This window comes from Culex pipiens, chromosome 2, assembly GCF_016801865.2.
Source record: "Culex pipiens pallens isolate TS chromosome 2, TS_CPP_V2, whole genome shotgun sequence".
Classification (NCBI taxonomy): Eukaryota; Metazoa; Arthropoda; class Insecta; order Diptera; family Culicidae; genus Culex; species Culex pipiens.
This window is the reverse complement of record NC_068938.1, coordinates 50,219,110-50,232,233: the sequence shown is the minus strand read 5'-3', so window position 1 is coordinate 50,232,233 and position 13,124 is coordinate 50,219,110. Positions and strand designations below refer to the sequence as shown.

General features: G+C 37.3%; 2 protein-coding genes across 2 annotated transcripts; one reads left to right on the top strand and one right to left on the bottom strand.

The window, feature by feature from the left end:
• Positions 1 to 1,841: 1,841 nt before the first annotated feature.
• LOC120415974 (immunoglobulin-binding protein 1) lies at positions 1,842 to 3,356 on the top strand. The gene is made up of 4 exons (XM_039577625.2): positions 1,842 to 2,035; positions 2,096 to 2,304; positions 2,363 to 2,972; positions 3,032 to 3,356. The coding sequence occupies exons 1-4, from the start codon at positions 1,922 to 1,924 to the stop codon at positions 3,140 to 3,142; spliced, it is 1,044 nt and encodes a 347-aa protein (XP_039433559.1). The 5' UTR covers positions 1,842 to 1,921; the 3' UTR covers positions 3,143 to 3,356.
• A 2,525-nt stretch (positions 3,357 to 5,881) lies between these two features.
• On the bottom strand, positions 5,882 to 7,635 carry LOC120416027 (phosphatidylinositol glycan anchor biosynthesis class U protein). The gene is made up of 4 exons (XM_039577688.2): positions 7,364 to 7,635; positions 6,668 to 7,304; positions 6,339 to 6,610; positions 5,882 to 6,280 (listed from the first exon to the last, which is right to left on the bottom strand). Exons 1-4 carry the CDS (start codon positions 7,485 to 7,487, stop codon positions 6,027 to 6,029), a joined length of 1,287 nt encoding a protein of 428 aa, XP_039433622.1. The 5' UTR covers positions 7,488 to 7,635; the 3' UTR covers positions 5,882 to 6,026.
• Positions 7,636 to 13,124: the final 5,489 nt, after the last annotated feature.

The window sequence follows — 13,124 nt, the reverse complement described above, 5'->3', positions numbered from 1 at the left end:
ATTACAAAAAAAAAGTTTGTTCAAGGACGTGTTGAACCCAATTTGGTGACACTTTGTCAAAAACAAAACAATTTTTCAACAGGCAAATGCACAGAGTACTATGATTTTGTTTTCCAATTTAGTACCTGTAAATTGACGATGGCGGCGCGCAGATCACTAAAGGGGTGTCGCCAACTAGGTATATGGAGCAACTTCCAAGTGGGACATCTACTTGATTAATAATCTATGATGAAACTGAAGCGGTCGACGACGGCGGCGTTTGATGGCTGCTGCAGCTTTCGAGTTTGACAGATGAGTGCCGCGCGGGTGACGTTTGAGAGGGTGCGATGAAGCCCGCCGCTGCGTGGTAGGGTGACCCAAAGTCTCGATTTTTAGAAAATCAAGAAATTTTCAAAAACATTTTTTTCAATTCTTAAATTTTTAAATTCTTAAATTCTTAAATTCTTAAATTCTTAAATTCTAAAATTCTTAAATTCTTAAATTCTTAAATTCTTAAATTCTTAAATTCTTAAATTCTTATATTCTTAAATTCTTAAATTCTTAAATTCTTAAATTCTTAAATTCTTAAATTCTAAAATTCTTAAATTCTTAAATTCTTAAATTCTTGAATTCTTAAATTCTTAAATTCGATGAAAACATTTCAAAAAGCATCATGTACAAACCATGCGTTTTGAGAAAAACGCATTTGAATGTTGAGCATCCATTTTCAATTCCCATTTTAATATAAAAGCAAAAAAAGATGTTCTAATCATAACAAACGATGAAAAACGTTGCTTTTATTGATACTTGGTCATGCAAATTCAATAAAACATTATTTCCGCAATTTTATTTGAGAAAAACAAACATAACTTCTTTTGAAATCAACAACGTCTATATCACCCTACAGTTATTGAGGGGGACAATTTGTTATGATTCGTTTTTCTTCGCCGAATGTACATGGCGCTTTTTTCATGATGCTTTTTATTCGTCACGAGGTTCATGTATTCTTTTATTTGACAGGTTGACAGGGCTATATAAACAGGGACTGCTGATGGCAGATATTTTGTTTATGTTACTTTATTTAAAATCATGATTAAACAGACTATACTGAAGTAACTTTTGCTCATTTTTGGTGGAGAGGTAGCTTATAAGGAGTACTTTCAGAATATGCAATAACCCAGAAAGTCCCAAAATGTACATGATGCCTTTTGAAATGTTACCGTCGAATTCTTAAATTCTTAAATTCTTAAATTCTTAAATTCTTAAATTCTTAAATTCTTAAATTCTTAAATTCTTAAATTCTTAAATTCTTAAATTCTTAAATTTTTAAATTCTGAAATTCTTAAATTCTTAAATTCTTAAATTCTTAAATTCTTAAATTCTTAAATTCTTAAATTCTTAAATTCTTAAATTCTTAAATTCTTAAATTCTTAAATTCTTAAATTCTTAAATTCTTAAATTCTTAAATTCTCAAATTCTTAAATTCTTAAATTCTTAAATTCTTAAATTCTTAAATTCTTAAATTCTTAAATTCTTAAATTCTTAAATTCTTAAATTCTTAAATTCTTAAATTCTTAAATTCTTAAATTCTTAAATTCTTAAATTCTTAAATTCTTAAATTCTTAAATTCTTAAATTCTTAAATTCTTAAATTCTTAAATTCTTAAATTCTTAAATTCTTAAATTCTTAAATTCTTAAATTCTTAAATTCTTAAATTCTTAAATTCTTAAATTCTTAAATTCTTAAATTCTTAAATTCTTAAATTTTTCATTTTTTTTTTTTTGCTGGGTAACTTTTCTCTACGTGTTTGAAATCCGCTTCAGAGTGTACTATGATCCCGCCGGCTGTCTAAAAAGTCTGACAGCTAAACGATAAACCCACCTGTCAGCCGCACTTGCGGAACGGTTTGTAAACAAATTAAATACAATTTTTAAGACGAAAAATGGCGAGTGAGACCACGATCGATCGGAAACTTTCCGAGATATTCGGCGAGGCGTACCATCTGATGGGCACCTTCGAAACCTGCTACGAGCCCACCAACAGTCCGGAGTTTCAGGTCGGTTAAAATTGCTTTTCGACGGAGTTCAAGATTGTAAATGTTGCTTCTTGTTTCCAGGCCAACATCAAAAAGTGCATCGGGCTGTTCGAGGACTCGACCCGGCTGGTTTCGCTGTGCGGACTGTTCAGCTCCAACGAGGGTTTCGAGGAGGTGGCCACCGAAAATCTGCGCTACTTTCTGCTGCCCTTCTTTCTGGGCCAGTTGACGCTGAAGCTGTGCAACGCCGAGCGGAAGGAGCTGGTCGAGGTGGCCGAAGTTTACTACAAGTGAGAACGGGGTTGATGAGGGAGGATTTCGGTTTAATATTGGCTTTTCTATTTTTAGTGATTTCCTGCGACGTTGTGAGGATTACAAGCTCTGCGATAAACCGGCAGCCGTGTTGGTGGTGGATAACGGTCAATCGTCTGGGGACAAAATCCAGGAACTTGCGAGAATGGCACAGGATCGGAATGCCAAGCTGAAAAAGTACCAGGAAAAGAAGGAACTGGACGATCAGATCAAGCTGCTTAAGGTAGCGATGGAGCGCGAACAGGTGGACGACGAAATCAAGCGGGACTTTTACCTGAAACTGTTGAAGTCGTGCGTGCTGGAAGCGCACGAGGAGCTGGTCAGCATCAGCCAGGAGAAGCAAATCCTGGAGCACATCGCCGTCATGAGGCGAAACGAGCCGGAACACCAGCACAAACCGCCCAAAGGGCCGGCGCCGAAGCCGCTGAAACCGATCATCATCACGCGGGACGCCGCCCAGAAGGCCGTGTATGGGCTGGGCTATCCGAGCCTGCCCACGATGACGGTGGCGGAGTTTTACGAGCAGCGCGTCGCCGAGGGCATCTTCCCGGATGCCGAGCGCATGAAGGAGGTCAACAAGAACTCGCTGATGAACCGCGTGTTCCAGGACAACGCCGCCGAGCTGGACAAGGAGGACGAGGAGAAGGTAAAGGATTTCGACTCTCTGTTAGGATTCAGATTTAAAGTTGAATTGTTTTCTTTCAGGAAAAGCTGGTCGAGGAAGATGACGAGGAATATCTGGCCCGGCAGCGCGCCAAGGACGAGTTCAAGGACGATCACCGTCGCGGCTACGGAAATCGTCACAATCGCAGCTAAATCGAGTCCAGCTTGTTGTGAGCAAATTAGGGTGGTATTAAATATGTTTTCTCGTTTTGCTTTTGGATTGCGATGGAATCCAAATTGATGGTTTTTAAAGCATAGCACACGTGATGAATTCATCTAACTTTTTGGCTTGTTGATTTATGTCAAATTTGTATTGTGATTTTATACGATGAGTGGCGAATAAAATAAAATCATTATTGATTGTGAATTGTTTTTTTTTTTGTGTCATTGCCGACTCAAATTCGAATAATACTAAATCAACCAATGCGCCATGGGTTTCCTATGTACAAAAGACCTTGGTTTTGCACTGGACGGGAAGGGGTTAAGTGGTACTCAGCAGAAAAGGATCATAAACGCAAAGTGGTGTTTGACGTCCGCGCGATGCTTGTTTGCAATATGTTTTGACAGTGTTGAAAATCCGACGACTATGATTAATTTTGCGATTAATCGCTGCCTATTACATCCCACGAATAAGACTGCTGAGAATAGTATTTATTCTCAAATTGCCACGACTAGCTGTCATTCGTCAAGAGTGCAGTCAATGATTGTGTCAACCCATGACTGCTGGCGGTAAAGGGGCAAGATTGTATTTTGATCGCGACTAAACCCAATCATTCAAATTTTGATTCGTCTCTGGCACACTCAGCAATCAAGTGACAGTCGAGAGAAACGAGATCAAAGCATACTCAGAAGGCCTTTCTTTAGACAATCATTATTCGCTCGAAGAGATTTTTTTTCAACCTTGTGTTTTGATGAATAAATCAATGAGTAGCGTATTTGAATACGACTGGTAATTACAAACGGTTAAATAAGTTTTGTAAAAAAAATGGTTTTGTATTCGATTTGATAATATTAAAAATCTAGAATTGCCTCATAAGGCTTCGAATCTCAAACGCAGAATCTGAAATGTTGAAAATTAAAAGGCCAGATTTTACGCTCCATACAAAAAGAAATTTATTTGGTTTGAGATTCCCAAAAAAGTGTCCACGTGGTTTATGGATGGTCCCAAATGATAAATTGTATAAATTGTAAATGATATATTATTACACTTCACACACCCCACACAACACCAATGCAACTATAAATCGGAGCGTTTGGTACGGTATGTCCACGCATCCTTCCTCCCCTGTAGATTCTGTGAAATGTGATCCGTTCTCAGAAACCTCTTTGCGGAAAACACAACGTAGTAGGGCTGGCCGTTTTATTTTTTGCAATTCATTTTCGGGGGTTCTCGGATGTACTTCAATTATTAATAATGACAAGAAAAGTGCCTGGGGCGTTATCTAATCACAAGACTTTTCAGCATGCTTTCATCGGACTGGCTGCGTTGGTGTTAGATTAGAATAGATTTTAATTTTCTAAATTCCTTAATTTTCAAAAATATAAATTTTATAATTTTTTGCATCATAGAATTTTAAATTCCCTAAATTTCAGAATTTTAGATTTTTAAAATTATTTTAATTGTAGGATTTATAGTTATTTTATATTTCTGGATTTTAAAATTTATAAATTTAGGGTTTTTTTTCTAAATAATCCGGGATAAATGTCTAGAAAACCCAAAATGTATTACTTATAAAATTTTAAACTAAAAACTTTTTTTCGCAGGTTCAAAAGTCCAAGGTAAAAAAAATGCAAAAAAAAAACTCAAATCCAAACCAAAAATAAAAAAATATATATTCGAAAATAAAATAAAAATCTGGACCAAAATATTCAGAAAACCAAAAGAAAATAGCTCTTAGAATTTTAGAATTTATAATGTACATCTCGGACTTTTTTTTATTAAATGATTTTAATTTTTTTAAATATTTGACTTCTTGAATTTTTAAATTCATGATAAAATTTCATTAAAGCCTTATAGTTTTAATTTTTTTTTATTCTTAAATTTGCGTTTTTTAAGTTTCATGTTTTAATTTTTTACCTTTGAATTTTAGGTTTTTTTTCGGTTTCAATCTTCTAAATTCCGTATTTTGAAATGTTAGAATTTTAGGTTGTTTTGTATTAAGAAACCCAAAAAAAAAAAATTAAATTCAAAAATCTAGAAAATCAGAAATTTTTTTTTTTTTTAAATTGCAAGATCCAAAATTTTGAAAGTCAGAAAGGATAAAAATTAACAAACTTCAATTAATCCAAAATTCAATAATCTAAAAATTATAAAATATTTTTTATAGGGAGTTCAAGAAGCCGAAATTTTAGAAACAGTAAAAAACATTATTTTTTAGAAAACTTAAAAAATGTATAAATTCTAAAAAAAAAAAATAGAAAATCTAAAACTTTTAAGTCCAAAAAATTATAGAATTTTAACATTCATAATTCTAAATTAAAAGAAACAAAAACACTAAATTTAAAAATTCGGGAATTCTGAATTCCAAAAAAATCTTTAATTCAAAGGTTTAATTCTAAAATTTTGAAATCCAAAATAATTTTGAAAAAAATTTACAATAATCTAAGAATAAAAAATATCTTAAATGGATAATTTTTGAATGGAAATCATAAAATGAAGAAAATTGAAATTATACAAATTATATAAATCTAGAAATTTTTATTTTTTGATTTAAGCCTACTTTTATTTAAGGAAAACTTAAACTTAAGAAATTTAAAAAAAAACGATGTTGTTCTAACTGAGATTTTTTTTGAATTTCAGTTTTTTAAATTTGAATAACTCAACACGAAAAGATTTTGCAACTTTTCTTGAACGCGTTTCCTCCAGTTCCGTAATTAGCTTATTGCTCAAACTTCAATTTATTATAACTCATCAGTTTATTTCTACTCTTAAAACAATTAAAAAAAGGATGTCACAAAACAAGCACAAATGCCTCTCTGGTTCTCACTGCTCAATGGTATGTAATACTCTTCCGGGCACGCACCCCGCGCCACCACCCTACTCCAGCGCAATCCGCGCCTCCTTCCCGTCGATCGTGACCTGCATCCCGTTGCGCAAGCAAAACTCGCGCTTGATGTACGCAAAGTACAGATCCGTGACGAGGAAGATCTGCGCCGTGCAGTAGACCAGCGTCATGCCGAAGTAAAAGTTCGCGTTGGCCGAGTTGGCGTAGATCCACAGGTACCACACGGCCGGCCCGAGGATGCTCGTGACCAGCATCGTGGCGCCCACGATAAAGTTGTGGCCCATGACTGGAAGAAAGATTAAAGTTTGAATGTTGCGGAGAATGGTTGATTCGCGCAATCGTACACTTGGAGATGGACTTCCAGAGGGGCAGCAGCGACAGGTACATGGCGACATCGCCGACGCACGGGTACGGCCGGAAGACGACGCCGAGGGCGAGCAGGATCGTCAGCAGCATCACGGGCTCCTTGTGCAGCTTGAAAGTCAGCGGGAACAGGTAGAGCAGCGTGGCGTTGATTTGGAATGTGTACAGGAATAGCGTGCGGAAGTGGTCGAACATTTCAGTGAAGAAGTACCAGAACAGACCGATGTTGGGCTGCAGGTCGCGGCAGTTCAAACTGTAAATTAGAGGGTTTTATCAACTGAAGTTCATACAGACTGATATGAAAACTTACATAAATCCGTAAGTGGCATCCAGGAAGCTCCAGTCTCCCATAATGACAAACCCGGCGTAATTGAACCATAGAAAGGCGCCCAGAAACGTCCCGCAAGTTGTTCCAATGCTAAGCCATTTGTTCCGAGGCGTCGATTCCGCGATAAACAGCGCAGCCGGAACGATCAACACGCAAGGGTAAATGTTCATCTGAGTCTCAAGGGCCAACGCAACTCCGGCCACAATCCGCGACCTGTACGCAGTCCCGACCAGGAACAGTGCCAGCAAAAAATTACTCGCCACGGTCGTTGTCTGGCCGACGCAGTTCAGAATCGAGTACGGATTGAACAGGTACGCCAGACCCACATAGTACGGCAAGTTTCCCAAATCCGCCGTCTCTATCTGCAACTCTTCAGTGTCCTTGGCGAAGCTGTCCCGGCGGCGACGTTGCTTCTCGTACAGCTCCCGGATAAACACGGTGGCCGCCGCCTTCAGCATGAACGCCGTACCAATCTCCAGCTGGATGAAGACCATGCCGACGTACGCGGCCGCCTTCTGCATCAAATACCACAGCGAAACCAGAATGAACGGATTCTGGTGGTACAAATCTCCGTCGTACGGGTTGGTTCCGTTCGCGTACAAGTACGCGCCCTCAACAGCTGCAAGCAATCCCAAAATCATTAAACACTCCAAAGAAAACCCCCTCCAGCAAACTCACCCCGCTTCCAGGAGTTGAGCGGCGTGGCCACTTCGACCCGGCCCCGGATCAACCCGGAGTACTCCGAACTCATGAGCAGATAGCGCACGAGGGCGCCCACGAAAACGGCCGCGTACCATTTCATGACGAAGGTTCTTTGGTTTGTTTTCAATGGAATGACCTCTCTAGTGATGGCAGCTAAAAATTGCACATTTTTGAGCAAAAATCAGTCGGAAGTTTGGAAAAATTTGCGCTGATTTTTGTTTTGTGCTGGAATCGCACTGACGAATCCTTTGAGCCAAACTTATCGTTTTGCTGTCGTGCCGGTGCCGCGCCGATAACAAAACGATATAAAGAGGCGGGCTTGTTGGGTTTTACACGCTGATTTGGTTTTGTTCTGGGAGGATAAAATTTGATTTTCAAGGAAGATATTATTGCGGGCGTTAATAATTAGAGTTCACGCGCGGCGATACGACCGCAAGATAATGGTCGCATGACAACCGCAGAACAAATTTTTGGCTGTTGTCAAAGGTTGCCTTGAGTTTTCAGCTGACTTTTTGGAAAATATTCAAAACAAACCAAGTTGACAGCCAAATCAATGCAGAATTTCAGTTCTCGGGTGAGTTTTCAAAAAGCCGTAAGAGCCACCGTGACCTCCGGCACTAATTTTACTTTTTCTTCAAATTGAAACAACATTTCATTTGTTTCAAGTTTAGGGCGATTAAAGGACGTGTAGATGAGCAATCTCAAGCATTTTTGAAATTGGTTTTTTGTAAGTAGGTCGAATACGGATGCAAAAAGGGCTTTGTTTACCAATGGCTCTTACGTTTTTTTGAAAACTAATCCGAGAGTTCAACTTGCTCATTTTTACACTGCGGTACTTGCTGCGGTAGTTAGGCGGCAATAATCTCCTGTCACTCACAGCGATGGAGAAATGTGATTTTATCTCGCAATGAGCAATACATTGAACCTCCGTTAGTATGACACTGTTTAGTTTGTACCCCGTAGCGTTTTTTAATGGTTTTAATGGTTTGACAACAATCATGGCTGATCTACAATCTGCTCACGAAGCTGTCACTTTAATCAACATAGTTAATATCTGAAGCAAAATTTGCAAAAGGCGGTACGACATTGCTTTACGACCTTTAATTACATGAGTTTAAATAGGAAGCAATGCTGTGAGAGCATTGTCGTACCGCCCTGGCAGTGTTGCAAGCTCAAAAAATACGTTGCCAGTGCTGATTTTATTTGCTTCGGTCAGTCTGTTTCCCCTATACAGTCTTTACCATGGTTTGCAAAACGGACTAAATTTTGAACTGTCAAAGTGGAACCAATTTACTGTTCGTTAAAAGTAGCAAGTATTGTCATCGATCATTTAAATTGTTGTTTTTCTTTTTGTTAAGAATAAAAAGTCGGTGGAGTTGAGACTCTTAAGAACCCAGAGTATTAGTCGACAAGTAAGATGGTCGTAGTTAAGCAGGTTTTAGACAATGGCAAACAAACTCGCACTTTTTCGTGTTTGACAGTTTGCCAACCTCGCAAACTACTTAAAATGTATGCAGGCTGAAGTTTCTGCAAACAAATGCAGGTCAACTGCCAAACTGTCAAAAAGTGCGAGCTTGTTAGTCATAGTTTAATATCTGCTTTATGATTGGCATGTTTCCAATAACTATTTTAAAGAAGTTGTTTTTGGAGTCTATTTTATCCGAAAGCTGTTTTCGGCTGATTCCTTTCATTGATTCCGCTCGAATTATAGGCACTGCACGTAACTGCTTATTCCTCATTCTTCCAGACATCGTATTTGGATTCCAAATGGCCGGTACTGCTAAACCAAAAACTCTCATTTAGTTTTTCTTTTGAAGCACTAAGTTTTAAACCAAAAATCGGTCTCTGTTGACCGTCAAAAAAAATGAAGTGATTGAAATATTTTAAAAAAATACAAAAAAAAATCAAATTGAAACATTTCAAAAAAATAAAATCTATTCTTCAAAAATTCTAAAACCTTATAATTTTAAAACATGAGATTTAAAAATAAGAAAATTAAAAAAACTAAATGATAAATTTAAAAAAAACTAAGGCTATTGCAGCGACCTCAAATTTAAATCATTAAATTTGTCCATTTATCGATCCTCACCACAGTTCTGACCATGCGCGCTTACGCAAGCATAAATAATTTTACCCGTCGGCTCGCGTTGCGCGACAAATAATTAAGCTTATGTACAGGTGTGGATCATGAGTCATCCTCACCTGAAAAGCCCTTTATTAAATTTCGCCAATTGTTAGGCAATCAAAAAAATGGTTAAGCTTTCAATTATGAATGTGCGATGTTATTCGACAGGGGAAATTGAGGGTGTGGCTTAACCAAATTCATTGGAGAATTCGACCTTCTCATTATTGACCAACATTTTTGAGAATGTTTTAGGAACATAATTTTGATATTCCAATAACATAATTTAAAGTTTCACGACAATGGTTCGAACCCATGACTTCCGATTTTGAGGTGTACTCACTACACCATACGGAAAGTCATGAAGAATTGCAGAGGTCTGCATAATTTAATTCATGAGGTTCATCGATGCTTCTCATCGAAACGGACCACTTTTAGTAGAACAAAATTTAGTAGAGTTTTCGGGGACTGACTATAAAAACCCCAAAATTCTTGAGGAGGGCAGTTAGTTCCAGTTAGTTCCAGTCAGTTCCAGCCAGTTCAAGCCCAGTCCAGTTCCAGATCCTGAAGAAGCCCCAGACCAGCCGGACCCGCCAGCAGCCACCAGTAGCAGAGGCCCCAGTCCAGCCGGACTTAGCGGTGGAGGCCGCAGTCCGCCGGGACTTAGCCGCTGTGAAGAGTCCGCCGGGACTTAGCCGCTGTGAAGAGTCCGCCGGGACTTAGCCGCTGTGAAGAGTCCGCCGGGACTTAGCCGCTGTGAAGAGTCCGCCGGGACTTAGCCGCCGTGAAGAGTCCGTCGGGACTTAGCCGCCGTGAAGAGTCCACCCGGGACTTAGGAGTTCGGGGTCTGGCATGGCTCGGCGAAGAGGTCTGGAGGACAAGTCTGGCTTCAACGTAGAGAATTGGCTCGACGAAGATCTTAATGCAAAGTGATGTGATCGTGCGCGTAAAAGTTGAGAGTGTTACTGCAAAAATGTAATCTTCAAAAAGTGTATTATATAAATAAGTGAAGTTTACTGATCTGTTTTGACTCTACAAGTAAATATCACAAAAATCCTGAAAGCCTAAACCGCTCGGGCCGTTCACTATAAACATTAAAAGACTTAAGGATATGATCATTCGGAAGGTATTTAAAGATTTAAAATCCCTTAGATCTTAGATTTGTCTTTTGTTGAATTTTTTTTCTTTGCAGTATTTAATTTTTGAGTTTCCACATTTTTATTGGTAGAATTGGTATCTTTAGTTGAAATTGTTTGAATTTTTAAAGTTATAAATTTCTTAATTAGGTACTAAAGCCCTATGTCAATTTTTATGTACAGCGGTAAAAAACACGATTAAAAACCATTTCTGATCACTTTTTTTTCATTTTAATGCAAAAAAAAAATTGACAAGACTACATTTTTTCGATGGATTAACTATGGTCCCCTTGGAACGAGCTGTCAAGTAGGAGCTTTTCTGTCAAGAAGGACCGCGAGGTTAATTTTTCAAAATTGATTTAAAAATCCATTTTAAACTCTTTGTGGTCGTACAAAGGGTCATTGTACTCAGAAAAATAAGCTTAATCGCTGTAAACAATAATATCAGCAATATAAGCTTCATTTTAGGACCCAATTCTTGATTTTGCAAATTTTTCATGTTCTAGAAAATTGAGTTTTTTAATTTTAGAATTATTTTGTTAATATTTGTCTTTTTGAATTAATTAATTCGTAAAGTTTCGAATTTTTGTTTTTTTAGTGCCAGAAAATAAACTGATGTTATGACTTTCTCCTCTGTGTTGCTTCATTCTGAAAAAAATAAGAATTCTGTCCTATTAATTTTCGGTATTTCAAGATTGTTCATTTAAATTTTAAGGGAATTCTGGATGTTTATTATTATTATTATATATATTTCGCTTTATTTCCGCTTACAAAAATAATTTAAAAAATGAATGTTAGCCCAAGAAACCGGAAAGGAAGCGAAATTTTGTTCAAAAACAAATTTTAGGATTTTATACTTACCGCTCCGCTACTCACGTTTATTTGAAAACTCTCTAAATAGGCGGGACTGCCTCAAAAGGCTGAAACTCAAAAGGCAGAACCTCGGAAGGCCGAAATTCAAAAGGCCAAATTTTGTCTTTTGCCCAGAAGGCAAAACGTCTCAAAAGGCCGAATGTCACGAAAGGCAGAATGATTATGGAATTCAGAATTTTGTTCATATTTTCACGATTTTCATTGATTATGATATTCAAAGATACAGTAAACTAACGAACTGTGTTCTTTTTTATAATTTGAAGCGAAATTAGTACATAATGAGTACATTCTGTTTATCTTTACCGATCATATTGATACCATGCATACAAGTGAGTAGAGTAAAATGAATTAAAGCATTTCAAAAGTGTTTCAATAGTGTTGTTTATTGAATTATGGTGACGATAACCGAAATTCGATCATTCGTCACCAAGTACTTAAATGAATTTAAATAATTACAATTATTTTTTTGCGGCGAATAAATAGAATCTTTTAAAATTAAGTTAGCAGCAATGCTAGAAAGTAATGCCCTCTTTATTTTGAAACCAATGTTTATTACATAACTTTGGTTTATAAAAATAATAACAGCAAACCGCGCCCAAAAAGGCGGAAACGCATTACAAACGAAGTTTGGAATGCGTTTCCGCCTTTTTGGGCGCGGTTTGCCTTATGAGATTCGGCCTTTTGAGCATTCGGCCTTATGAGAATTCTGCCTTTCGAGTAATTCGGCCTTTTGAGATTCGGCCTTTCGTAGGAGACCCAAATAGGCGGATCACGGCAGATATTTTCCCAGCGACCAAATAAAAACACAAAACGCAACGGAGTATTTAAATTTTAAACTTTTTTTGGTTCACAATTCTTTTCGTTTACAAAAGGCTTGCAGTTTTTTTTCTGTGTGGATTTTTCTTTATGCATGTATTTATTACCATCATCAATAATTTTCTCATTTTTTTTTTGTTTGTTTTGTTTTTGCTTTGCTGTTTTGTCTGCTTGTAGTATTTCATAGTAATAATAATAGTGCATTTTTTTTTGTTTGTAATCTTTAAGATTTTTTTTAACGTTTTGTTTCTTCTCTGTTGTAATTCATGTTTTTCTTCTTCGCAGATTTCGTCGTTTTGTTCTTGCATGCTTCATTGTTTTGTTGGTATATGTGTTGTTTCTTCTTATCTTGGCTTGCTGTTTTTTCTCACTTTCTTCTTCCATCTTCATCATCATTGTCTTCTTCTTTCGCGCAGTTAGAGTACAGGGGGTTGTTCTCTCGTTTAAAGGGTTCGGGATCTATTTTTTCTCTTCTTTTCTGTTTGTTATTCTTCTTAGCTGATGTTCGTTACTCTAGTTTTTCTTCTCTGTCCTCTGTGTTGGTGAGTAGTACAAGGGGGGTGGTGTAGCTTACAAGATTACGATTTTCTGTGTTTTCTTTTTTAACTCTCCTGTCAGCAGCTTCGTCTCTTCGTCTTCTTCATCGGCGCAGTAAACTAATAGAAAAAAGAACATTTTGTTGGTTCTGTTTGTTGTGTGTATGTGTGTTCTACAATTGTGTAAGTGTGTGTGTTTGTCTGTTACAGCTCTCCACGCTCGTCGTCTTGCCTCGATTCCGACACCTTGCGCG

Bases quoted from the DNA above. Each gene is read 5' to 3' on its own strand.
- LOC120415974 (XM_039577625.2), top strand. From the start codon at position 1,922: ATGGCGAGTGAGACCACGATCGATCGGAAACTTTCCGAGATATTCGGC. The intron at 2,036-2,095 runs GTCGGTTAAAAT...TCTTGTTTCCAG, and splicing joins CCAACAGTCCGGAGTTTCAG to GCCAACATCAAAAAGTGCAT. The intron at 2,305-2,362 runs GTGAGAACGGGG...TTCTATTTTTAG, and splicing joins GTGGCCGAAGTTTACTACAA to TGATTTCCTGCGACGTTGTG.
- LOC120416027 (XM_039577688.2), bottom strand. From the start codon at position 7,487: ATGAAATGGTACGCGGCCGTTTTCGTGGGCGCCCTCGTGCGCTATCTG. The intron at 6,611-6,667 runs GTAAGTTTTCAT...TCTAATTTACAG, and splicing joins GATGCCACTTACGGATTTAT to TTTGAACTGCCGCGACCTGC. The intron at 6,281-6,338 runs GTACGATTGCGC...TCTTTCTTCCAG, and splicing joins CTGGAAGTCCATCTCCAAGT to TCATGGGCCACAACTTTATC.